General features: G+C 37.1%; 1 protein-coding gene and 1 pseudogene across 3 annotated transcripts; both read left to right on the forward strand.

Annotated features, from left to right (window-relative positions):
* The first annotated feature begins 54 nt into the window (after window positions 1-54).
* Window positions 55-4406, forward strand: LOC145784795 (lysophosphatidylcholine acyltransferase 2 pseudogene; annotated as a pseudogene).
* Window positions 4407-6581: 2175 nt separating this feature from the next.
* LOC145784889 (echinoderm microtubule-associated protein-like 2) lies at window positions 6582-26605 on the forward strand. Of its 3 annotated transcripts, none has more exons than XM_082596727.1 (19): window positions 6582-6720; window positions 12823-12984; window positions 13324-13471; window positions 14277-14342; window positions 14700-14858; window positions 15479-15628; window positions 15707-15776; window positions 18399-18503; window positions 18849-18944; window positions 19057-19191; window positions 19320-19451; window positions 19754-19873; window positions 21300-21425; window positions 21863-21985; window positions 22496-22664; window positions 22859-23044; window positions 23962-24057; window positions 24282-24412; window positions 24792-26605. In XM_082596727.1, the coding sequence occupies exons 1-19, from the start codon at window positions 6681-6683 to the stop codon at window positions 24915-24917; spliced, it is 2340 nt and encodes a 779-aa protein (XP_082452853.1). In that variant the 5' UTR covers window positions 6582-6680; the 3' UTR covers window positions 24918-26605. The 3 variants fall into 3 exon arrangements, with proteins under 3 accessions (XP_082452853.1, XP_082452852.1, XP_082452854.1); XM_082596726.1 differs by lacking the exon at window positions 6582-6720 and adding an exon at window positions 12425-12551; XM_082596728.1 differs by lacking the exons at window positions 6582-6720; window positions 12823-12984; window positions 13324-13471; window positions 14277-14342 and adding an exon at window positions 14134-14233.
* The last annotated feature ends 516 nt before the right edge of the window (window positions 26606-27121 follow it).

Raw genomic sequence — 27121 nt, forward strand, 5'->3', positions numbered from 1 at the left:
ATATTGTGTTTTATCCTAAATGCTTTGTATTTTTGTGCCACAGGTCGAATGGAGTAGTTAGATAAGGTTGTAGGAATCAAATAATTCAATGTTGAAACATGGAAGATTTATGAAGATGGTGTGAAAACATCTCAGTATGGATTCAAGCAATCGAGCTAAAGTATTTCCTCGGCGGACATCGTTTCTTCAGCCCAGTGTTAATCCATTTGTGTATAAATTACAACTAACGCCATTACAAAAACTGCAGGTTGCTGTAATGTCAGTTACAATTGCCCCGATCCGTTTGCTACTCATTATTGTTTTGTTTTTTGTTACTTGGTTTTGGGGAATCATTGCGACTGCTGGCATGCCAGTTTTTCCAAAAGAGCCATTAGGTCAAACTCGCACAGCACTGTGTAATACTTTCAGAATTTTAGCAAGATCTGTGCTATTTATTCTTGGCTTTCACACAATCCATGTAAGAGGAAACAGAGCTTCAACCACAGAGGCTCCCATACTTGTTGTTGCTCCGCACGCCAGCATTTTCGATTTTTTTGTTTCGTTTGTATCAAGTCCTTTGCCATCTGTTGTGTCGAGGTATGAAAACTACGAAACTCCCTTTATTGGAACATTATGTAAAGCTGTTCAGCCAGTGTTTGTTTCTCGGAACGACCCAGATTCGAGACGTAAAACTGTAAATGAGTTAATCAAGCGAGTAAAAATGCCTGGTCGATGGCCGCAGATATTAATATTTCCTGAAGGAGCTTGTACCAACGGAAAGACTTTGATCACTTTTAAACCTGGAGCATTCATTCCAGGTGTCCCCGTGCAGCCTGTTTTAATAGAGTATTTAAATAAACTGGACACCGTCACATGGACCATGATATCACCCAGCGCAATCACACTGTTGTGGTTGTCATTGTGCCAGTTTTCAGTTAAAACTCGAGTAACTTATCTTCCGGTGTACACACCTGTACAACTTGAGATTGAAGATCCAAAGTTATATGCGTACAATGTTCGCACAGTCATAGCTGAATCTTTGCAAATTCCCTGCACAGATCACACCTTTGAAGATTGTCGTCTCATGCGGCATGCTGAGGCTTTAAAGTTGCCAATGGAATCAGGTTTACTTGAATTTGCAAAGCTCAGTCGCAAGCTAGGTATAAATATTGACAATGCGCAGCAGAAACTATCAGAGTTTTCTCGCATTGCGTCTAGCAGCCCAGATGGGCAAATCTCACTCGGGGATTTTTCAAAGTATTTGAATCTGCCTACTTCACCAGCGTTAGAAGAAATGTTTTCGTTATACGATCGAGACCAGTCTGGCTTTATTGATTTTCGTGAGTATGTTATTGGCCTGTCATTGGTTTCTCAGCCTGCTGTGACAGCAACGTCCGTGAAACTTGCTTTTGATATATTCGATCGCGATGGCACCGGAACCATCACACAGGAGGATTTCAAACATGTTATGAATGCAACTTTTGGCCAAGAATTTGATGGTTCGAATTTGTTTAAAGACATAAAAAAATCTTGCCCCAACGGAATAACTTTTGAAGAGTTTTACACATTCCTCGAAAGCCGACCAGAATATGCCAAGTTGTTTCTTTGGTTTTTCGAAATGGATCAAGATTCATTTGAAGCTGATTTTCCCAGTTTAAGCGCATTGTTTCGTAAACCGAAGCGTATCTCTCGTGGTCACCGAAAAAGCTCTGGAGGTTCAATTTAAAACGGCTACCGTGTTGCAAACTTTATATTTGAAAATTGAATGAGGCTGTTCACCAGGTATTTAATTAAATAACATGATGCGTTCTACTGGTGCAAATTAAGCTAAGCTATCACAAGATGTACAAAGTGACAATCTGCTTTTATTCCAACGTTTCGTCAATCAGACACGACCGACTTCTTCAGGGAGCTAGATCAGATAATGCCTATCCGTCTAGCATGGGTCAGTCGTGTCTGATTGACGAAACGTCGGAATAAAAGCAGATTGTCACTTTGTACATCTTGTGATAGCTTAGCTTAATTTGCACCAGTAGAACGCATCATGTTATTTCTTAACTTTTTATGTAAGTTATTTCACAGTGGAATCCCGCATGACGACCATTTCAGTATTACGTCCACTTCAGCGCGGTCCCGAATAATTTTTCATAACATCATGTTAACTCCACTAACGTCACCAACCCGTTAGCATGATCGTTTCACCGCTGGAGTTAAAGAGTGGTGGCTTTTGACGGGATTCCTTTGAACTGTGTTTTAAAATTTTTGTAACTTTGCTCTTTATAATTACCTAATATTTTTTATGGCAATAAGCTCATATTTTGTATGAAAAGACAGCCATGAAACAGGTACACATTCAAGACAGAAAATCAAGCGTTTTTTGCTTATACCTATGTGAAAAACGTTTGGTTTGCTATCCCGAATGACATCTACCTCTTGGAAGCTACAAAACCAAAAGAAATGATCGAACACTTTACGTGCTGTGACATGTTCATCCTTTTGTTGTTCATATTGTATACCTGAAGTTGGTGTGTAAGTTTTTCAGGCGGATGTGATCACTGTGTTGACTGAAAGAAGATGCATTTGTTCCAATTTAGCTGTTTTTTTAAAAAAAAATTATTTTCAATAGGAATGTTATCAGTAGATATAGTTTTATTCATTTTTCAGCAGACTTCATACAAGAGTTCAAAAAGCAAGATTTTTTTGTGCATTCTGTATGGGGCATTCTTTTTCACTGTGTTGGTTCTTGTCTTGGCGATTCTCATTGTCACATGAAAGTGTTGTCAATTGTATCACTGTACTGAGTTTTGTTGTTGTGAAATTAACCTGTTGCACATTTTAATCATACTTAGTTACTTACACTGTGTCGTGTTTTGTTGTGATGGAACTTGCAACATTTAGAAACAACTCCTTGCTTTTCTAAAAACCTTCTTAGCCCACATGTTGTCCTCTTATCTGGGTCGTTGGTTTGCATGCTTGTAGAGATTACTAACATGTTTAGAATATTGCTCAAGGCATCATCATCATAATCCATCGTCGGTTTGTTCCCCACTAGTGGGGGTGGCCGATTGTTTCCGCGCAGCAATTGTTTTTATCCCTTTTCTTCATTTCACCCTGTCCCTTGCATCTTCCTCCTTCAGTCCGACTTTTTTAAATTCATCTTTCACTTGTTGTTTCCACGTTCTTCTTGGACGACCGCGCGTTTCCTCTTCCCATCCACCTTTAGATCTAGTGCCTTTCTAAGAAAACTTCCTTCCTTCTTCCAACTTCCTGCACTGTTAACAATATTATTATTAGTAGTCTTTCAGGCCAGTAGGTCCATATCTACAACACATAAGACACGAAAAAGTAATCACAATCTCCCACTCAGGTCAGACAAGAGTCAGGAGAAAATTTGTTAACAAAGGAACTGAATGAACTTATGACGCCATTTTCTTGCTGTTCTTTTTTTCCCATATGACGCATGTCGCAAATCATCTCAAAAATTGTCGTCTTAAATTAATACCACGTAGTATAGCATTTTTGACCAGTCCCTTTGTCTTAGCCTACTGTAGAGTTTTATATGATATTTTAACTACCTTTTACACTTATACAGTGACACTGTGCTTTGAACCACTGGAAGTTATTTCGTTACGGTACTATTGTTCGTTTATCTTGATTTCGTTTATGTTGAAAAGTGAAGTCGTTTTGTTTATAACATGAGTTTCTGCCAAGTTTCAAAAAAAATTTGTTTTTAAATCGTTTAAAATTTGGTGCAGTTCGGATTCTAGCAATCTGCTGAAATACAGGAGCTTGTGAACGTTACGCATATAATAAAATTACTTGTCAATGAATAGATATCGATGTCAGGCTGCAACCCGCTTTCACAGCTATACACAGTATTATTGTATTTCAATATTTGTTCTGATATTTAATTTGTCACGCCAATCGTTACGTAAGCTGAAAACTAACTGTATGGTAGCTTACTTGAGTAAATTTGTTGTGAGCATCATTAAAATGTTCCTGTATTTCGTTGTAGGCCAAGAGATTCAATTTCCTGTTTGGTCTATTCTAGCTAGGCTACAATTTGGCCTACAGTTAAGCGTACACCACACAGTGCATTTAGCTTTCAGTCATGTAAGCTCATTTAGGCTTGTGTTTAATTTCCCTGTTTATTCAGAGTATAATTTCGACACCCCAAGAAAAAAAAAGAGTAGCCTATCCAGACGAGTTAATAATTCTGTTTCTGCATTTTGGTTTTACTGCAATGCCTGGGAAGGGTTAAGTGGTAGGCTACCTCAAATCAGTGTAAACAATATTATTGCCGGCTATTTCTGCTTTTACGTATCTTACAAAAGATAATGAAAAACAATGACAGCTTAATTTTGAAAGAGTGTGGGTTGAGAATTTAGTGTTGACATAAGTTTGTCAATTGTGGGACTTTATATTATACTAACAAAGCTTCTTTGAGTCTTTAACTCCGGCAGTTTCGAATACTTGTAAAGGTTTTGAACCACAGACGCAAACCCCGACATAGACAAAGTGAAGTTTCACTTCCGTTGTTAAGTGGTCTTGTTTGTAAATTGTTTTATTCACTAGGTGCCGCAGCGGCACTGTCACTGATTGTCTACATTTCGAGAGTCGAACTCGCGCGGTTTGTTTTTTCGTGCATAAAATCTTGCGCGTAACTAAGTTACGGTATCGCAGTTGGCCATATAGTTTGAATTAGTGAAAACAGGTTATTACTGTTGGTGGAAGTTTATATATCGTGTGATGCGTTATTCTCAGACAAAACTGTGTGGGATTTGTTTATTTTACTTAAGTCCATAACAGCTGTGTTGTATTTCCCGTAGTTGTTCTTGGTGGCGCCTTTCTTGTTCTTCTTGACGTTCCTGGTGACGTTCTTCTTGTCTGGCAATTTGTTCCTTCGTCTGGCGTTCTTGGTTGGCAATTTGTTGTTGCAGGACTTCGATCAGTTTCTCCATGTTTCTAAAATCCTGTAGAAATTCTGTAAAGATCCTGCCGACGACGCCAGTTAAATGTCTGTTGTATTTCCAGACGTTTAATATAAAATAAACAATAATAATTGTAGCGATAGCCAACCAAGTGAGAAAACCATTTACCTCTTGTTACTTACTGATTCAGTGTATAAAATCAACGCAATATATAGTAAGAAAGAAACGCAAAACAATCAACTGAGGAACGTGGTACAGAACGCTCAATTGATTACACGCGCAGTGCGGTGGTAATCAATTCCAACGTCTGTACCAGAAAACGCTGAACGGTGATTATGTAGTGACGCTGGTCACGAGTTACATATATTCAACGTAAATAAAATGACGACTATAACAAGCTGGAAGAAAATAGTTTTCAAATGCGGACGTAATAATTTGCTTCTAAAGCATTTCCATGCAACAAAATAATATGCAAGTTTACGCGTTTTGTTAATACTGTATATTTAGGCTGGACGTCACGGGATACAAGCTAAGTTATCCGCTTTTCCAGTAGGCTAGAAACTAAAACATTCAGAAACTTTGCAAACCATGTTAACATAACCTAGCTGTGTCTACGTGAAGAATAAAACTGATGGCTTGGTTTCAGCATCAAGGTCAAATCTGGTTCTATAGTAAAAAGTGAAGATGACCCCATTCTCAGTTTTGACGTTACATTAAGCCTTTGGCACTGAGGATAGTAAGGTGGCCAGTTCCTCTTACTGGGCGGCCTTTCCTTTGCAGCCATTACACCCACCCAATTTACAACACTCCAGAGCCTAGGTAGGGGTAAGATCTCACTCCAATAGAGGAGTCATCCCACCGCAGTCTGAGAGTATTCGTGTTAACTTCAGTGGCGGATCACTGGATCCGATCCAGGGAGAGGGGGTCGATGCGGTCCTAAATAATTCACTATCACATCCAGTATTGAATAGCAATTTTGTTTTTGTAGATATATCATTAAAATTAATGAACAACATTTAAAGGCGATTTACGATTGAATAAACGCTGGTTACTTGAAATTTCCAATAAAAAGTGTTTAAAGCAGCTTGGGGAAAATTGATTTGGCAACATCTGGCAACGCAAATTACAGGACCTTGCAAGCATGCATAAAAAAAAGGAACAGGCCAGCACACACTCTACAAAACGACCAGTGTAATGAATTTGTATTCAGATAAAAACAGGGATGTATATATTTTCTATAAGTTCCGTTTCTCCACTGAACAGTTGAGTTTTTATTGAACTCAAGAAATGTTTGCTGGTACCAGTGTTGCCGGATCTTTTTTAAATTTTCAGCGGAAGGGTGAGGGTTACGGTACTTCTCTTCGCAGCACTACACCATTGGATAAACATGTGTGATATCTCATTGAAATATTTTGTATTCAGACAAAAATGTTAGCCTATGTATTTTCATTGTAGTGAACCTGCAAGCCCCTTGTGTAGTATGTATACAAATTTCGTAATACTTTTTAAAAAGTGCAGGTGTAAATGAAATGCATTTATTTAAATCGTCCTAAAGAATAGAATATCAATGGTTTATGCTCCACTCCCCACATTTTGGTTGACTAGGTAGCCTATGTGCTAAAAGTATTTGTAACAACAGTGTTTAATTTTTTTCAATTACCGTGGGTTTCAGTTTTCTCTTTATTTTTGCTTCATAAAGTTTATACATAGTCTATTGAAAAGTTTTGTTTGAGAAATTCCGGTTGATCATTGTTTCCAATCTCAGTGAATATGAATGGAACCAACAATAATGAATTTGACTTGTTTGAAGGTAAGATTGCTACATGATGTTTATGTTTTTGATATAAATAAATTTCTGCAAATAAGTTGTTCAAGTGATGCCCTTGAACTGCTTGAATGTTCAGGCCTGCTTGGTAGCGTGATGTTTCATGTCAACTAGTTACTAGACAAACATATGATTGACTGAGTTTTATTTTGCTTATTTGTTTGATAGACTACATCCTTTTAAAATAATTGAATGGTCTTGAACAGGCAATTATACGGTAATGTTTTAGCACAATGGTAAACAAAGGGAAATATAAATCCAATCAATAGTTGAATCTATCAAACATCACAAACAACAAAAACATCTAAACATCACAACATTTAAAACATCAAACATCTAAAACATCACAAACAATGCTCTTACCTGGCTCCGACACTGGCGTAACAAGCTATGAATGAATGAATGAATCTATGAAAAATATAAAATATTAGGGAGGCTATTGTATTGATCCAATGTTCATAATATCAAATATATAAGTTTTAAATAGAGGGGGCTTGTTATTCATGTGTCCCTTCTGGCTGCTCTACTTACTATGGTTAATTGGTTATCAGTTAGGTAGACTGTGGATTACAAATCTTCTTAAAGTACAACATGCGCTACAATATTTTGTGGTTCATGAGTCATGACCAATTGATAGTTTATTTAATCACACTAAATGGTATAAACAGAAATGTGCAATTTATAACATATGATGAAAAGTATGTATAGTATACTCAAGACAATCTTTGTGTCTTATAAAGACTAAAAAGTTTAGTGGTAATGTACAGTCAAATAAATTAATAAAATAAATTATTTGCAAATTTATTTACTTTATTAATAAAACTACTCTGAACTTTGGTAGTTTTGTTACGATGTCAGTTTTCTTAGAATCATGATTGATAGGAAAGCTAGGCTGCTATCCGGTTCGCTCAGTATATGACTTCCTGCTTTGTATAAATCTAACTGCTTAGCATTGCAGCATTTGTAAGGCTGTGTGACAGTGCAACTAGGCAGCCTGTTCTTGGTCTCACTAGTTGTTTAACCGTTTTTTCTTTTTTTGTGTCTCAACGCATTGTTGAATCGGCTTCATGCTTAAACAAAGTGGTTTAGTCAATGATTAACAGATAAAGTAGCCTATATACCGTATGTGATATCTTTGGTATAGAAAGCACTTATATTTATTTATTTTTTGGCAGTGTTTGGCATGAATGCATCCTGTATTTTAGTCTGAAAAATAGAAAAAGATATTTTTTTAAGGTTTGAGCTTATCTGGTTTTTATCTTCATAGAATACAAACACTGACTTGATATTTTTATCACGCCTTTGCTTTTGTCAATATTTAAACTACCGGTATCTTGTACAAACAAAGCAAGGTGGCACTATTTCTTTTCTTTTAAACTTGGATATATATTCTAAGCAGAGGTTTAGTTCATCATGTTTCAGCCTGTCAATTCGTTTTAGCTATTAGGTTATTTTGTTTAATTTTAAGTAATTGAGTTTTAGGCATTTTCAACTTATTTAGACATAAATAGAGCAAATTGTGGAAAAACTAATTTTTAGTAGTTTTTTATTTGCATAGCTTAAGTCTTGTTTATGCCAGACAATAGTTAGGGTAGCTATCTTTATACCTGAAAGATATAATTTAGTAGTAGGCTAATATATATAATATTTAGTTGGTGCATGTACTGTCAGTGTATGACTGTACGTATGTACAATGCATTCAACTTTTCTATTATAAAGTTAATGCCATCTTTTACTGAAGTGAAAAGAAGTACCGGTATAGCTGTCAATGTCATATATTCAAGGAAATTGGGTATAAGTTATAACTGATATGTATGATATCCCATCTTAATATTAGTTTGAAAAGGTATTTACAGAACTGTGTCAGGACATTTTTATAACAAAAGCTTAATGGTTTGTTGCAGCTGTTTTGCCACCATGACCATTTTTCCCACTGTTTTGATTTGCAACTTAGCCCTGGACATCTGATCAGGGGCGTGCAGTCAGGGGAGGCAGGTGAGGCAGTGCCTCACCTGCCAACATCTGGCAAAGCAAAAGTTATATCAAAGAAATGGTTATCACAGAATAAATATTATTTGTTAAAAAGTAGTAAATATTGCACGTTTTTAGTTGTTTTAATTTGTGTGAATTGCTTTAGCTGTGCCCCCTTTCCCGCAAATTTTACGTTTCTCCACCCAAACTGTGCTTTAATTTTTTCTGTTTCTTTGGCGATATTCATATCGAGCGTTCACGTAGTCAAAATCGTTGAAATATGCTAGGAGAGGCAACGCCAAGCTGTGCCTCACTTCAGATCAGAAAACTTCCATACACTGCATTATGCGTGCCTTTTTCTTTCGCAAAGTCGCCTCAGAGAAATCATCATAAACTATTTAGCTGTGATTTGAGGCGTGCCTCAAATGTGACGTCACAGCTATGAAACCTTTTTCGTCAAGCTGGAATGCCTGCATAGTAGGCTATGTGTATGTGACTTCTTGCAGTGTAAAGGATAGTTTCATACAAAATTTAACTAAAATGAAGGAAGACTTAGTATCTAAGCTGAGAGATTTTTCAAAACTAAACTTCCAATCTAAAGTTTAAGTCATAAATAAAGGAAGACCAGTTCCAGATTTAAAAGGTTTGCATCAGACGACTGGACAAAAAAAATTAACTCGCTACTTTCAAAGAGATTGGTACTCAAAAAAGGAGTGGCTGTGCTTTAAAAAATCGTCTATTCTGCTTTCCCTGTCTCTTGTTTTCAACATCCAGTGATAATGTTTGGACTAAAGAAGGGTTTTGCGACTTAAAAAATTTACAGAGAAGCCTTTGCAAACATGAGAAATCAAAAACTCACATTCAAAATCAAATTGCTTTAAAGACTTTTGGAATCTCAAGAATTGATTTGGCATTAAATGAGCAGCAGAAACTAAGGATCAGCGTTCACAATTCTCAAGTTAGAGAAAACCGAGAGATTTTGAAGGTTCTTATTAATGGAACATGTTTCTTAGCTAAGCAGGAGTTAGCCTTTCGTGGTAACAATGAGAGCGCAAACTCTTCTAATTGTAGAAATTATGTTGAATTAATGTATGCTTTTGCTGAAAATCATGAAAGACTTTCTCGTCATTTGGAGACATCTACAGTGTTTTCTAGTTTATTCAATAGAATACAGAATGACCTTATTGAAGCAGTGGCTGAAGTTATACGAACTGATATTAGAAAGGACATCAATGAAGCCTTGTTTGTTGCTGTAGAAGTCGACGAAACGACAGATGTCACGCAAAAAGCACAGATCTCCGTCATTTTTCGCTATGTCAGTGAGACCTCATATGAAATAAAGGAAGCTTTCCTGGGGTTTGATGATGTGAGTGATGATAGACGAGCCTCTGCAATAGCTGAATATATCTTAGGAACTTTGCAAAAGTTTAATTGCGTGGAAAATCTGGTAGCGCAGACTTATGATGGAGCATCTGTGATGTCATCAGGTTTAAACGGGGTGCAAGCCAGGATAAAGGAAGAGGTGCCCGAAGCTATGTTTACGCATTGTTATGCACATAAACTGAACCTGGTGCTGTTACATTCAGCAAAATGCATGCCCGCATGCAAAACATTTTTTTCAACAGTGCATTTTTTAGTAAATCCGTAAAACGCACTCGCTTATTGGATGATGTTGTAAAGCGGCGTTTGCCAAGGGCATCACCTACGAGATGGAGTTCACATTCCAGATTGTTGCAAACAGTAAGTATGTATCACGCTGATCTGCTTAAAGTTTTTCGTATTATTGGCGACGGTGATGGGAGGTGGGACGATGATTCAGTAATTAAGTCAACTGGATACGAGCGATGGCTCTCAAAACCGCTGATCGTCTTTTTGATTATTGCTTATGAGGGAATTTTTAATAAGACTGATGCTTTGTTCAGAGTGCTTCAAAACAAAATAATGGACATTTCTTTCTGTTGTGAGCAAATATGCGACACAGTTGGCTATGTGGAACGACAGAGACAAGAGTTTGAAAGTTTTTATGAACGGTTTGAGCAGAATTGCACAACACTTGAGCTGAGATTTGCCGACGTTGATATTGGAAACCGCGCGTCGATTAAAAATAAACGAAAACAAATGTTTTACAATGTTTTGGACAATATCATTGTTCAACTGAAATCGAGGTTTGACAATTTTAGTGAGCTTGCCTTCCTGGGTTTGGTAGATTGTTCTAAATTTTCCGAAATGGCTCTAACGTTTGATGACACTAAAGTGCATAGCCTATCAAAAAGTTATGCAAAATTCTTTGACTTTGTAAAACTGAAACCTGATCTTGTGGGACTATACACTATACAGCTCACAAACAGTCAGAAAAAATTGTAAAACTCCTGCACAGTTTCTCAGTTTTTTATACGAGAACGATCTAATTCAGACAGTTCCTGAGGCGACGAAGTTGCTACAGTTAGTGCTCACTATACCTGCTACAACAGCGTCGGTGGAAAGATGATTTTCTGCGTTGAAAAGGATCAAAACATACAACAGAAATCGAACTGAACAAGAGCATCTTTCATCACTAGCAATAATTTCCATTGAGATGAAGAGGCTTCAGAAATTACGGCAAAATAAAGACGATTTCTACAACAAAGTCACAAATGTTTTTGTCCAAAAGGATAGGCGCATGGATTTTATTTTTTAAATAAATGTGAAATTATGCTGTTAATTATTATTTTTTGATTAGTATGATATCGTTTTTGTTGTTGTTAAAGAAAAATTATTGTAAATGTGACTTGAAAAAAATAGTGCCTCACCATCTAGGAACCTCACCGCACGTCACTGCATCTGATTGAGTTAAATTTCAGAGTTTTCAACCAAGGGAATGGGGTATTGATCATACAAGTGCACTGCTATGAAAATTTATAATCAAGTTTTTTTTAGCATTGTTGTCTGACTTGTATGAAAAGAATAAAAAGAAATATGAAAGATAAAAAAGCTTGCAGGAACAATAACAAACATATATTTTAAAGGATAGTGTATTTAGTGATAGCATGTGTGAAATTTACTCCCAAATATTTTTAAAAAGTTATTCTTGTGTGAAAGGTCACATGCTCCATTGAACAAATAATAATGTATATACTTTGGAAAATTAAACTGGGTAATCTTTAATTGTTACAACAATAAAAAATAGTATTCAAAATAGAAGATGCACTGTAGTTGTGGAAAATTACAATTTTTAACCATCCTAAATAATTAATCTGTTAAAGAAATTGTGGGTATAGGCTGTGAATCTTGTTAATGATTTTTACAGTGTTGCCAAGTGCTTGCATTTTTAACTTGAAAGTAAAAGCATGACAGGTGTCAAATATTGGACCATCAAAACTTTTTCGCTATTTATCTCTCTCTAGGCAAGCTGATTGTTGTAAACCATGCGAAGTCCTTGCCATCATTGCATGAGCCCTTAATGTACAGGGTCTGCTACTATTCGGTGAGTTCCTAACCTCTAACCCCCAACCCTAAAACGGCAATGATAATTAGGCTACGGTACCCAATAATTAAAAAAAAAAATTGAAAAAATCACCGAATAGGGATCGGACTCACCGAATTCCGTAATGTACAATACACATATGTCAAGATGCAATTGACATCCAACATAGTTTGACAGTTCTTGAGTTGGATAACAATCAATGGGATGAAGAGAGCTGTTTATCAAGCTCTATGTTATTAAACGACTAATTTTTTAGAATCAGTAGTGTACGGTAGTTGATTCTCCCCATCTTGGTTGCACTGAAATAAGCAGATTGAATTTTAAATATAAAAATTCGTGATGGAAATTGATGGTACAGTTTTTGATGATACGGTCAGTGAAGGTAAGTCTGTTTTAATGCAGCTATTTGCCATGCATATTTTGAATGTTTTTTTTTATATTATACACAGTGTACAATTTTATGGCATACATTTTATGATATGCAATGCATTAATAGATATTAGAAATTTCTTTTTTTTCATTTAATAAGCTAGTTTGGTTTTTATCTTTCATACCAGATGCCAGAGAGATGCTTTGCAGTTCTTGTGGACTTGGGACAAAAACTGGTGTATGCATCTCTTTTACATGAAATTCTATAACATAATTTTTTCCAGGAATTACAGAGGGGCGCGTTCGAGCACTGGAACAAAGGGTGGAACTTCAAGAAGATGAAATAGCTGTCTTGAAGTCTTCACTATCTGATGTATTGAGGAGACTGAAGGAAGTGGAAGGGAATGTTCATCATTCTGGGCCAAGAAAACCATCTCCAATGAAAAGTAATATACTAATGTAGTAATGTTTTATTGAAATATCATTTTGCCATATACAAATTTTTGCTGACGTATGACATAGTGCTCATTGCTAGTACCGTACGCATGCAGTTTGCTTGTTATATGATGCTACACCTTGGCAATTACCTTTTTAGGAATACCATTTCAGGGTAATTTTTCTGTATACTTTTTGGCTATAATACTTTTTCACAAACTTAAATCTCTTTGCATTCTTCATGTTCTACTATCTATCACATTAGGCCTATCGAAAAATAACTAATAATCACATAACACATTTTTAAGTATCATACATCATCGCGTGTTTGTTCATTTATTTGTGCTTAGATCATTTTCAACCACTACCATCCAGGCCATCGGTCGAACATGCCGCCCAGCCCAGACCTCGTGCTCGCCCACCATCACCAAGCATGCGCAACCGGATCATCCCGACGAAAGAAGAATCGAAAACAAATGCTGGTAAAAGTGAGTTGAGGTTAGTTCAAGTTATTTTGTATTCTTTTTGTGAATGTTGAATTGAACTCAAACAACTGGATGACCCTGATAATGCAGGATGATGTCCAAGCTCTTGCCGGCATATAGAAATAAATGATTGTTGTTTTACTTTGTTTTAAAACTAGATTGGCAATACAAAGAAAGATATTCCACTTGCGTCCTGCATCTTTAATTGCTTTGATAAGGTTCAGGCCACATTAAGCAGGCTCGGTTAACTAAAGCTTACAGCAATACAAAAATTGGCTGCTTTGTTTTTATCAAAATTCAGAGGAATAAGTGAGTATCGAAGAATTGTCTCTTTGGTTTTCTGAATCTTTTTAAATCTAAACTTTACTTTTTTAGTCATTTATTTACACCAGACTGCCATAGAAAATGTATATTCTTCAAATGTTCACTTCAAACTTTGATTAATAGCACCACGTGCCGAGTTCAGTAGAGTTCTTAACTACGGTTGAAGTGAAACTCAGTTAATTATTGATTTCCCTGTTCTAACTGTTCTATGAAAATTTAATGACGAAGAGATAAAACAACGCTAGAACTTCAAATTAATCAATAGAAGCAAGGAAGCCTATCTCTTTGCGGAAGAACAGCACGCTGTGCTTTGTGAAGATCACTATCATTCAGTAGTAGTTTAAAGCTTGGTTGTTTGAGCAATTCTCGGCATTGTCAGCAAGAGTACAAGCTTGCTCTTGGAATTCAGTTTACGCTATTGCATTGTAATGCCAAGAAAGACTTCAGCACGGTAAGTAACTGTTTTATTACAACTCTGTGCCGTTATTACTTAGGAAAACTACATCGACCGATATACTGCCCCGTGAGGGAAAGCGACCAGTTCGTACAAGAAGATCAAGGTTAGACGTTACTAGATTTGAAACCATCATAAAATACGACCTAGGCCTAATAAATTTGTCATTGTTGACAAATTCAATAAGATGTATTTTATGAGGATTTTTATTCCTAGTCATTTATAGTTGATGAAAATTGTTTATTCGTGTTTGTTACATTCATGATAAATACTGACGAGTTTGGGTGATTATCAAATTTATTATCTTTCTAAGCAGTAGTTACAACATTCATCGGACATTTACTTTTGCATTCATCGGATGAACGCTGTAACTACTAGAAAAATATATGGATAATTATGAAATTTCATTGCAATTTTTGCTTTTTGAAGTGAAATTCGTTAACAAATGGCACCAACATTACAGTGGGAGCCACAAGCCTACCTCGTACAATGAGGATGAAGGATCTGTGAAGATGCACCTGCGAGGCAGACCTGTGGTCTTGTACAAGCCATCAGGATTGGAGTCATACAACCCTTCTGCTCCAGCACAGCTTCCAGATAATAAGTTGAAGCTAGAATGGGTGTAAGTTGATGTTTGGACATTTATTAATTTTGGGAAGTTGAAGTTCGTACGTTTCACCCCAGACAGCAAATCAACCGTTTTTACATTGATTCAACGTCTGCAAACGTTGAATCAATGTAAAAAACGGTTGATTTGATGTCTGGGACTGGCCTGAGGAATGGAGTGCTGCTTTCTGCACTTGTGATGCTATTTTCTCTGTTTCTGCACTTTTGTCTCACACCAAAGATACTGAGACGGCACAGTGACAGAATGTGACCCCTGTTTGAAACTCAGCGTTGATTGATTTAACTTAAAGCTCTCGATCTTTTGTGACCTTTCTGACGTCGTTCTGAAATTGAATTCAAAGGCGAGCTTAAAACTTGAATCGTTTAAATGACTGCTAAGACAACCCACAGGTCAAAATAAGCAAAATTTTTCTACCATGAGCGAATGAATCGTCTGCGACTTAATTTTCATACGGGTGCCATCAAAGGCATTAAGCAAAAAACAGTCAAAAATTGTATTTAGGGTGAAATTAGTAGAAATTCATATTTTATGGTTGATGGCAGGTTGGTTGGCCAGGTATTCAAATCACTGACGAAATACTTAGTTTCAGTCGATATTAATGCATTTTTATGTAGGTATGGGTACAGAGGAAGAGATTGTCGGTCAAACCTTTACTTTCTTCCTACTGGAGAGATCGTGTATTTTGTTGCTGCTGTTGTTGTGCTCTATGACCCTAAAGATGGCTATCAACGACACTATCTGGGTCACAACGACGATGTTAAATGGTAAGAAGAAATTTTGTTTATCCCTCTGAGTGATTACAATAAGGTAAGCGATTTGTTTCAAATTCTTGTTTTTTTCAGCTTGGCTATCCACCCCAGCAAGTTGAAGATAGCAACTGGACAGGTGGCCGGCCTTGAAATGGACGGAAAGGTAAAACGGCCTCTCTTTTTTTCGTATCTCTTTCTTTTGTTACAACCAGAGATTCTCAGTTTTGCTTATCTAGCATTGATATGGGTCGTAGCACCACCACCAAGAAAGAGTTTTAGCGTTGCGCAATTTCTTGCTTGCTTTTTTAGTGCATTTAACTTACACACAATTGGTTTATTAAAAGTATCGAGTTGTCGCTCGTTGTTTCGATCAGCAGTGATTTGTAAGTAGTTGGTTGATATACCTTTGCACACAGGAGATGAAAATGTCAGCCTGGCTCGATTAGAGAGATGAGCCTTTATTATTGCATCTGTTTGTGAACTTGTGCTGGATTTTCAATTTATTGCGTTTGTTTTTCTGACATTTGGTTCCACTGCGCTTCATGTTTTTAATGGCAACATTGTTTCAACAATAATTTTCTGCGTAACTGGAAGCAGCTTTTTCCATGCTAAAAGGGATTCCAAACCTCTTGAGAAAGTTTGAAGTGATTGACATCGTATTGTGCGCATGCGCACTGCTAGCACATTTTTCATAGTTTTGGCCAATTACTTGCCCTGTATTGAGTCGCTGGGATGGAATTCCAAGGGCTGGCTGCCAAGTTTCGTCTGGAGCTCCTAACACATTTTTTGACACTGCACCCCTAGAGATTCCTTTAGCAAGCTTTCACTTAGACAAAGCCGATCGCATTTTGAATTAGAAGCCTTCTCAAAAAATTGATTGGTCTAATCTTATTAAAAGTGAATTTTGTGATAGTCAATATTTTCTCAACTAGCAATGAGTGCCTTTTTTTTTTATAAGGTTTCAAGTTTGAACGATGTAAAAGGGAAAGTTTTCCTAATAAGGTCGCGAATTGCACTCGTATTAATTGTTGCTATAAATGCTCCCCAGTTCAAATGGTTGTGTGGGGGTGTCTAAAAATCAGAGCACGTCTTTTAGGTGCAGACAGTTAGATGCTCGTCAAATAGGTGCGCACACTGTGGCTTCAGGACATTAAGGTGCGTCGCCCGGTTATTTAGGTGCTATTTCCAGAAAAGTCTATTTATAGACTCTGTGCTTGATGGTATTACTGCACGCAGGATTTTCTCATGGAGGGGAGCAGTCGAAATGCTTTTCTAATTGAAATGTAAACGAATTAACAATCGCCCATAAGTGGGTTCTTGCTTGTACTTGCATAGTCAGGCACTGCGCACTGATATGTTTCAAACTGAAATTCACTTTGTAACTCAGCGGGGAAGAACTGTTGCATAATCAAATTATTCTGATAAATGATTATGAGTGTAATTTGACATACCGAATAGCACCTGAATGACTGGGCGCCACACCTAAAGATCCTGACGCCACAGTGCGTACACCTATTTGGCAGACACCTAACTGTCTGCGCCTAAAAGACGTGAATCCCTAAAAATTACATTTTACATGCAACAATCAACGTTTTCCAAAAGTCTGATTTTCATGAGTTTGTTCGCACAACCATGAAACAGTGTGTTAATTATGACTCACACGCCACAAGATAGAAAATTCTCATTTACGTAATTTCCGCAATTTTCCACTCAGATTGCTGATGCATCTACGATTTTCGTGAAGTTACTTGCCCTCGATTTTACGCCAATCTCAAACGCTCGTTGCGTGTTAAGTTATGAGCTTTTACTACATACGTGCAAGCGAAACAGTTCCAGCATTTGTCAAAATCATCAAATACTTGTTTTTTACTTCGAGCTTGGCTTCTCAAATTCGATTTTGAGTAATGACGTTTCTTTCCTGAGTCACACACACCGCAAGGCTGAGTAATGTTTCGTTGACACAGACGATTTGTGCGAGAAGAATTTAATACGTGGAAAAGTTTTTAAGCTGTTTATTAAACTATAGCTTGTTTGTGCGCAATGCAGGAACATCGGCTTGTTTTGTTTTCGCAGAAATTTATATTATCAATTATTCACGGTATTTTGCTCCGTTGTTGCTCAGCTTACCGCTTACCGCATTTTTCTCAGCTTACCGCTGCAGGAAAATCATCTTATCGTTTATTTTCTTTCACCGTTTCTTTCGATTGGATAATTTTGTTTGTCTCCTTTGCATTTAGTTGTAGTTTGCCCAACGCTTGCCAAGTTGCCATTTCTTTGCTGGATGAGTTTGGTGTGAGCGTGCAAGAAATGTTTTGGAGTTTTTCCGGTTGTTGATAATGCAAATGTCTGATCGGTTGTTTGATTGTTTCAACTTGGCGATGAGCAAAGTTAACTCTTTGAGTTAAAATGCAAGATAAGACAATTTTTGATTTGCGTTTAATGCATTTAGTGACCGCCGAGATATACCGTATTTCATTCTGTATCGAACTGTGCCCACGCGTGTGCATCTCAGTCTGGTTTTGTGATGTTTAAATACTCTGCCTAGGCTATATATATATATATACTGTAGATGTTTATTGGATGGCTTTTTTTAGTAAGAAGTGATTTTGGTTAGATTGCAAAGCGAGAGAGATCTATCAAAGTTATTGTGAGTTTGTGGACTAGGTATGGACGTTGTTGCTAATACGTACACAAATATTCTATGGAAAACAATCACAGTTTGCTAAATGCATCATAACAGACTAACAGGAAAGTGATGTTTAATCTCCTATGTTGATTTTAACAGCCCAGACTCCCCCAAGTGCACGTGTGGGACGCCGTTAGCCTGACAACCCTGCATATTCTCGATTCGTTTGACCGTTCTGTTGCCTGTGTTAGCTTTTCGAAAGTGGTGAGTCTGCTTCTGTCAATAGTATAGTGAGACTTTTACACGTTATATTAAATTATGACATCAACCAGAATTAATCCGCCACTTTGGGTCGTTTATCGATTTTTTTCGACTAACGTTTGATTGAAACAGATTTAAAAAAAAATATAGTTGTAAAGTTGTTAAAAACACTTTGGCTTCCTCAAAGTGACTACAATATCCCTCATTTTTACCTTGATTCAACGTCTGCAGACGTTGAATGAATGTGAAAATGACGGATTTTTCTGTCTGGGTACAAATCTGATCAGCAAACTCGATCTTCACACTTTCATTGCTTCTACCCATAATCACATTTTCGAACGTATCCAGGACGGAGGAACGTTCCTTTGCGTTGTTGATGAGTCAAATGATCATGTATTGTCGGTTTGGAATTGGCAAAAGGAGATCAAGGTGGCAGAAGCAAAAGTGAGTAATCCTAACCAGTTGGCTCAACTCGTTTTAACGTTGAATCGATGTAAAATGTCAAGTTTGATTTTCTATACGTGATACTTATTTGTCATATTTTTATTATTCTTAGTCTTCGAAAGACAACGTTTTTGTTTGTGAGTTTAACTCCTACGTTGATGGGAGCATCGTATCATGCGGGAAGGGACACATTAACTTTTGGACTTTGGAATCTGGTCAACTTGTCAAAAAGCAAGGTCTTTTTGAAGTAAGTTTGCTGTGAAATAATTTCATTTTTTTACAAAGCTTAATATCAAACTTAATTATACGACTTGTTTTTGTCGTCATCAATTGTCCTTTTTTATTCTAAATCGTCACACTGTGTATAACCAACAGAAACACGAGAAGCCGAAGTATTTGCTCTGTCTCGGCTTCACAAGCTCAGGCGACACTTTATCCGGAGACTCCAATGGCAACATACAAGTGTGGGCCAAAGGATCTACCAGAAAGATTTCTCATGTCATTGAGGTATTGTTTACAAATCCTGGTGTCAGCTGCTTTGAAATTTTGGTGCTACTTGTTTCGTGTTGCGTTCAAAGTTTTTGTTTTATTTACATTGTTTTTTTGTTTTGTTTGTTTTATTTATTTATTTTTGTTTTTTTATTTCGTTCTTCATATTAAATTATTAATTCGCTTCCTCACGATCACCGATTTGCAAAAGTTTTAAGTGAACTGTTTTGACAGAAAACATAATTTGTGAACCGATGATGAGTGAACTCAATGTTAGTTTGACGTAAAATGATGTAATTATTCATATTTTCTCTACGCAGGGTGCCCACGATGGACCGGTATTTTCAATCTTTTGCTCTCGAGACTTTTTCATAACCGGTGGAAAGGATGGGCAGTTGAAGAAATGGAACGAAGAGTTCACCACGACTCAGCATACAGAGGTGAGGCCTGGTTGACTTGGTTCTCTTGTTTTCTATGGTTTGTTGCGTTGAATATTAAGGAAAAGACTGTGCGTTGATGCTCTACAAATTTTGAGTTTTGCATGAGAAGATGAAAGTTGCAATTTATCCATCAAGACTGATGCTTGTCTAAGCGGTTGCTTACGCAGACAGCAAATCAGTCGTTTTTTTTTACATTGATTCAACGTTTGCAGACCACACAGACCTCAACACCACACGTCTGCAGACGTTGAATCAATGTAAAAAACGACTGATTTGCTGTCTAGGTACTTTGTCTAGTTTTGGGTCTAATTTACACAAAGAAAATTAACTACGGAGAAAGTGAAGAAATTTAAGAATATTTTTCTCTGCAATAGTGAATTTTCTGAGTGTAAATTATAGCCTGAACACAAGACGGCTTAACAGTGCAAATGTTCCTTCAAAATACATTTCTGAATGACGTCTGTTTTCAAATACACCATAAAATGTCGAACAAAGTCATTTTGGTGGTAATAAAAGTCAAGTAAATGCCATATCGGATTATCGCTCGTGAGAAAGCCAATCAGCGATCCAGCTCAACGATTGGATTTGCTTCATGTCGCTTTGCGCTAGATTGTTTCCGACACCGCTGGCCAGAACGGCTGATGTTTTGCGACGGTGACGCCGCATGTCTTTTAGTAATTAGCCAGACACACAGCCTCGTGCTTTTGAGCGGTGTCGAACTGACGCCCTTTCGAACGTCGGACCAGGGCTCTCACCACTCGGCTATCTTGTAGAACTACTCTTTACTTGATAATTATTATAATGCGTGATACTGTTTTTAGTGACGATACGTTAAACTTGTGTAATTTGAATGTAAGATGAGCTGTACAATTGCTTAGAACTCTGTTACATCAAAGCTGGATTTTTCATTCCTAAATAGACTCACTAGATTTTTTGTTAATAGTATTTCTCTTGTCTTGGCGTAGTATACTCTGCAGTGCATATAATTGACCGTTGTTGAAAGTAGCTAAAGAACTTTAGTATCATGAAAGACATCTATAAATAGTTCACAATGTCCACTGTCCAGTAATTACTGTAAGCCGCACAAAAAGTTGCGATGAGAAATTTGTAACTGAATTTCATCAATTTGTTGCGAATTTCGTTATATCTTATGGATTTGTTTAAATCTTCACAATTTTTAGTTGATTGTGCTTTTTAACGTGTATTGCAATATGTGCATCCGCACTTTTCGCTGATTTTGCATATCGCAGTTTAATCTTCCAAAAATGTCCAACTATCATAAACTGATCTTTTTCATTTGTTGATGATAATGTCTTCTGCAGTTTATCGCAGACTGAAACTTTTAAGAAACTATATATATTAAGTTTGACGTTGTTTCAACGTCAGTTGTTGCTTCATAAGTTGATTTGATTGACACTGTGAATAGATTCCAGAGGAAGCAGGAAGCGTCAGAACCATCAGTTGCAACGACCAGGGTTTGATGCTCGTTGGGACAAAGTCAAACCGCATTTTGTATGGAGGATTTGAAAAGCAATTTGAAACCCTTGTTCATGTACGTATGCCGTCATTCCCGACGGATTAAATAGACAAGATTGATTTAACGTCTGCAGACGTTGAATTAATGGAAAAACGGTTGACTTGCTGTCTGGGATGGCTCTTCGTTTAAATGTGTATCATTGTTTTTATTTACCTAGCTAACAAAGCTTGTTTTTCCTGCATTGATTCAACTTCCACTCATGTAGAATCGTGCCACTCTTTTAGAGCTATATTTTAATATTTTTTAACGTCGGTTCACCGTCTGTAAATGTTAAATCAGTGTAAAAAATACGGTTTTTACTAGCTCAGTATCTTTTGTTTATGTTTGACTGCTAGAGCTTAGCCCTAGACCACCAGGTCACATAGTTTTATTATTCCGTTGGGTCTCTGCTGATAGCATACGGCTAAGTTTTGTGAATTTTTGTATGTATTTCATGTATTTTGTAATGATAGGGCCACGTCGAGGACTTGTGGGGCTTGGCTGTTCATTCAACAAATCCGCATTTTTTGACCGGAGCGCATGACAAGCAGCTGATCATGTGGGATTCCTCTACCCATGTACCGCTTTGGCTCAAGGTTTGTTGTACCGGACTTGTTTGGAAAGTTTGTCCTTTTTACATTGATTTAACGTCTGCAGACGTTGAGTCAATGTAAAAAGGACTGATTTTCTGGCTGGAAGAAGTGTATTTTTTGTCAGTTGTTGAGGTTTTCCGTTTGCTTGTTACTTGTTCTATTGTTGCTTACCATTATCTAAGTGTAAAGCAAAACTTTATTTTTTTAATTGATCGAATTTACAAAACGCTTCTCGCTTTGCTGTAGCCCCTGTAATCAATATCACTCTGGCTAAATGGACTCGGCCTAATAAAACACTTAACGTGAAGTTTTATTCACTTAACTTCATTAACGTTTTAACTGATTTTCCTAATCAGGATTACAGCGTTCTCAAACCTCACGAGCTTTCGTTAAACCACCGCCACCGCATGTTCATTGTTCAAGCAGAAACTAATCTCTATTTTTACATCCGGGTCAATCCGAGGTACATCCGGGTCAATCCGAACGATTTAGAAAAAAAGTCTTATATTCTAGACTTTTGATGACGCAATACAATCAGCTGACTTCCACCCTGCGAACGACAATCTAATCGCCGTTGGCATGACGACCGGAAGGTGGATCGTGTGGGATTCGTCGAACATGGAGTTGGTCACTGTGCACACGGATGGCTCCGAGCAACACGATGTGATAAAGTTCTCGCCAGGTTTGGTCTTTTTAACTGATTGATGTTTAGCAAACGTCGCTCTTCATGATGCAAATGCAAAAAACATCTTGCTATCACCCAGCTAACAAAACAATCTTTTTTTCACATTGATTCAATGTTTGCAGACGTTAAATCAATGTGAAAAAGGACTGATTTGCTGGACCCGTTATCGAAATTCGAACTTTAATTTTCAGATGGAGGATTCTTGGCCATCGGTTCCCATGACAACAACATCTACGTGTACAACGTCAGCGAAGATGGGCGAAAGTATTCAAAGGCTGGACGTTGTTCTGGTCATAGCAGTTACATAACTCACTTTGATTGGTCAGTCGACTCCCAATATCTCCAGTCCAACTCCGGGGATTATGAACTTCTATATTGTAAGTCACATATCTTGTCGCTTACGTGTACCCTGTTGTGTATCGTTTTATGTTTTCTTCGTTTTATCTTTAGCGGGTAGCAAACTTTAATTAAAAGGAACTTTAACAAAACCGTAATGCTGCTGGAAAGATTTTTTTTGTTTTTAAACATCTTTTGTGAAATTCTTCATCACTGAATAATTTTATAAATCGCCACATTTTCAGGAAATTTTTTTATGTTTATTACCAATAAATTGAAATAGTTGTGGAGTTGAAGTAGAACCTGTGCAAAACAATAACTCTTTGAAGTTAATGAAAAATAGACAAACAAAACAAAGCAACCTTAGCGGGTTTAACATGTTGTATTACACAGAGATATAACATAATTGAAAAAATCAACTTAAACATTTTGGACACGTTTTATGTGTGTGTTCCAATTGTTTGTCACATGCCTGTATTTTACACCTCACGTGATCTGTTTCCCGCCGTATAATTCGCTCGTAATCAACTAAGCATTCTTGTATCACTTGTTCAGTTTTTGCTTTTCAGTCGAAAACGTTTGAGTTGATCTTTTTTAATTATGTTATATCTCTGTGTATTACAACATGTTAAACCCGCTAACGTTACTTTGTTTTGTTTGTCTATGGTTCAGCAAAGCAAACTCTCTGCCAAAGCTTTATTATTGAAAAACCAGGCAACTGTCAATCAAAGTACGTTAAGATTTCTCAGTTTAAACTTAAAGCACTGAGTTTTCATATGTTCTTAGTCCACATCCTGATGTTTGATGTACCAAAAACCGTAGGTGGCCGACACAGCCAGCAAATATGTCTTTTTTATTGATTCAACTACTGCAGACGTTGGATCAATGTAAAAGAAACTAATTTTCACTCTGGTGTTGCAATCCACGATGCTCCCATTGACTAGTCTTGTATTTCCAGGGGATGTGCAATCCTGCAAGCAAGTCACAGCAGCGTCATCACTCAGGGATGTGGAGTGGCACACGCAAACATGCACCCTTGGCTTCTCTGTGCTAGGTGGGTTGTATTTGCTCGCAAGCCGAGGAAGGACGTCACAGAACGACGTCATGTTTCTTTTCATTTGTTAATTTTAATTCTTTTGGTTTTATGTTGAAAACATGTTTTTTCGCATTCTTCTCTTTTCCACTAGTGCTATCACAGTTTGAACTAATGTTGCTTTGATTTTGGTCAAACTTCTTTATTAAATTAATAAACGTAGCTGTGATGTTACGCTGACACAGGAATTTGGCCAGAGGGAGCCGATGGAACCGACATCAACAGTGTCGGCCGATCAACCGACGGGAAGCTCCTTGTCTCTGGCGATGATTTCGGAAAAGTTCACCTCTTTAAATTCCCGGCTTCACAACCAAGGGTAGGACAATAAGCCTTTTGTTTGTGTAATACTCATATTTATGACGCGTTCGAATTGGTGCATTCAGACGTCTTACAACTAATGTAGCTTGCCGTTTTTCCATAGTGTCGTGTTTGTGTCAATCGCGTTAGGTGGCACGAATTCACGTTTACAACCTTTACCTGTCAACGTCATTATTTTGTTCAGCCATAAAATAGAAGCTGTCCTTGCCGCAATGCTGTAACTTCGCTAGAGACCGAAACCATGCAAAAGTTTTCCTTTCTTGGATTGACGACGTTAAAATGATGTAAACAAACTATTTCAACTTGTGTTTGTTGAGTACAAGATTCCCATTAAGGTTTCTTTTCACAAAAACGTATAATTTGCAAAATATTTACAGAGCGTCAGTCATGACTACAAGGGGCACAGCAGTCACGTGACAGCCGTACAGTTCTTCAGCAACAACGAAAAAGTTTTGTCCACCGGAGGGCAGGACTGCAGCGCCATGCAATGGAAGATTGTCTGAGCACAAAAAGTTCTTGTCGAATGACACTTTGGCAGTTTCACGTTGATGCAATACGACAACAGCAGATATGTCTATTGTATGTCTGTTCCCATACACCTACTTTCCTGCTTGTTATACATTAACAGAGCTACAAAAATGTACATATTTCAATGAGCCGCATCGTTATCTGCATCTTGTGACATATACACGACGTTTTTGCTATTTTTTTTTTCAGTTGCATTTCGTAGGCAACGAAACTTTAATTCTATTTTAAACTATACATTATACAACATATAGAAATTATTTAATGAAATTAATTGAATCAGCCATAACTTAGTTGTAGAGTGTGATAGTTTTTAGATTAAAATGTGATTTTTCTGACTTATGACTGGGTGAAGATGGCCGAAAAAATGTTCAACCTAATACCCTGGTAGGTCTATAAACCAAACTACAAACGTGGCACGAACCCAGCACCCACATTTTTTCGGGCAAGTCCAAACTCAAACACAAATTAGTATTCTGTAATACCAAGGCAAAACTTGTGACGAATGATGTGTAACTCCGCCGGGCGCAAACTGTTTGGTTGCGGACTGACGTCTGTTCATCGTCTGTATACATTTGCAAAACCTTTGTAACTTTTAAGAGAAACAAGAAATTTTTTCGTCTTTTACGAAATTGAGACATTTCCAAAAAAATCCTGTCAAAAAATCAAACTAAACTCAATGAAACCTCACTTGGCCTTGGCTTCAAAAACCAAGAGCCCGAGACAAAAGCCCACAAGTCCAATACCCTGAAAGATAGCCTATTGTGGTTCTTCCAAATTGTAGCTAATTTTATGAACTTAATGGTCAAAACTTAACAAAAGCGCGCATTTTATCCCTTGCTTCCAGATGGAGAATATTGAGTGTGTCGAAACCTTGTTATTCCCAGACATCAAGATCTGTGAATTGAATTTGATAAACAAGAATTTTTGGATATTATTGTTGGTTGAAAGCGTTGTTGATTGTTGAAGCATATCCCCAGAAACAAAATACGTCTTTTTTACATTGATTCAACGTCTGCTAACGTTAAAAAGGTCTGGGTCTACTGGTTATTTTTGTACTCGTGCATGTAGAGTTCGTGACGTCAGCATGCATGCGATTATGTTGTTCCGCCAGTCGAGTACAGCTGCCTGAAAGTTTTGTACATTGAGAATTTGTTTCTCACTTTTCATGACCACAAGCCCCCCATGTCAATTTGTCACCACTGTGACTACAATAACACCTAAATTTCAGTGTATGGTTTGTTCCTAGCGTTACCTGTAGCAACTATTTACTTGTAAATTTATCAGATGAACTATTCATTGATTACTCTTGAACGTGTAGGCTTAGTGCAGTTGTGTAGCGTAGCTCACCGAAGTTGCAAATTCCAATGTTCTTTGCTTAAACCTTTAGCGTATTGCTGGATTTGGTTTGCTGAAGATATTATTAGCTGAAGAAATTATTCTGTTTGTAAATCGTGTTGCTATGACGTGTTTTGCATTGTAATGGCGTAAAAAGCCGAGTGATTTTCTCATCTTACCTGGCCGACGGAATAGCTCAGTTGCTTTTTGAATGTTAAGTTATATTTCTGTGTTCCGAAATCAATGTACAGAAATCCCTGACCGAAATACTATCTATTGTTATGATCATGATGTCAACGTGTTATGTGTTTTTGAAATACAGTACAACAGTTTTCATGCGTCTGCAATATTTAGACTGCGGGTTGTAGTTTTATGTAGCCTCATCAGTCATCACCATCTTTGTTTCATGTAGCTCAACTCTTCGTTTGTCTAGGATGGTCAAAATATAGGCTTCTTTCGGTCCCAAAGGCCCGGATGGCAACGACAGGCAGGAATGGGGGCATTGCCAAATTAAGCGATTTAGAAGTGAAGTCACTAATTGCAACAAAAAATATTTTTTTATTAAACAAACAAGTTGAAATAATAGGCAAGCTGAAAAATGTCAGTGTCGTTATCGACACCACAACTTGATTCTTACTGGGCAATGGTAAACTATTGTATAGAAATGTAAGCGTCAGTAACAAGAAGTGCAATGACTCTTCAGGAATATAACAAAAGATAGATTGATATGGGCAAGCTGCTTTATAACTTTAACTATACTTGCTTAACTTTCTACTACAGTATATCAATAGAGGTATCTAGGTCATCAATAATTATTAATTAACGTTATAACTTCAAATAACTG

Source organism: Aplidium turbinatum, chromosome 15 (assembly GCF_918807975.1).
Source record: "Aplidium turbinatum chromosome 15, kaAplTurb1.1, whole genome shotgun sequence".
NCBI lineage: Eukaryota > Metazoa > Chordata > Ascidiacea > Aplousobranchia > Polyclinidae > Aplidium > Aplidium turbinatum.

Bases quoted from the DNA above. Each gene is read 5' to 3' on its own strand.
- LOC145784889 (XM_082596726.1), top strand. From the start codon at position 12,509: ATGGAAATTGATGGTACAGTTTTTGATGATACGGTCAGTGAAG. The intron at 19,452-19,753 runs GTATTGTTTACA...TTCTCTACGCAG, and splicing joins AGATTTCTCATGTCATTGAG to GGTGCCCACGATGGACCGGT. The intron at 23,045-23,961 runs GTAAGTCACATA...TTGTATTTCCAG, and splicing joins GGATTATGAACTTCTATATT to GGGATGTGCAATCCTGCAAG.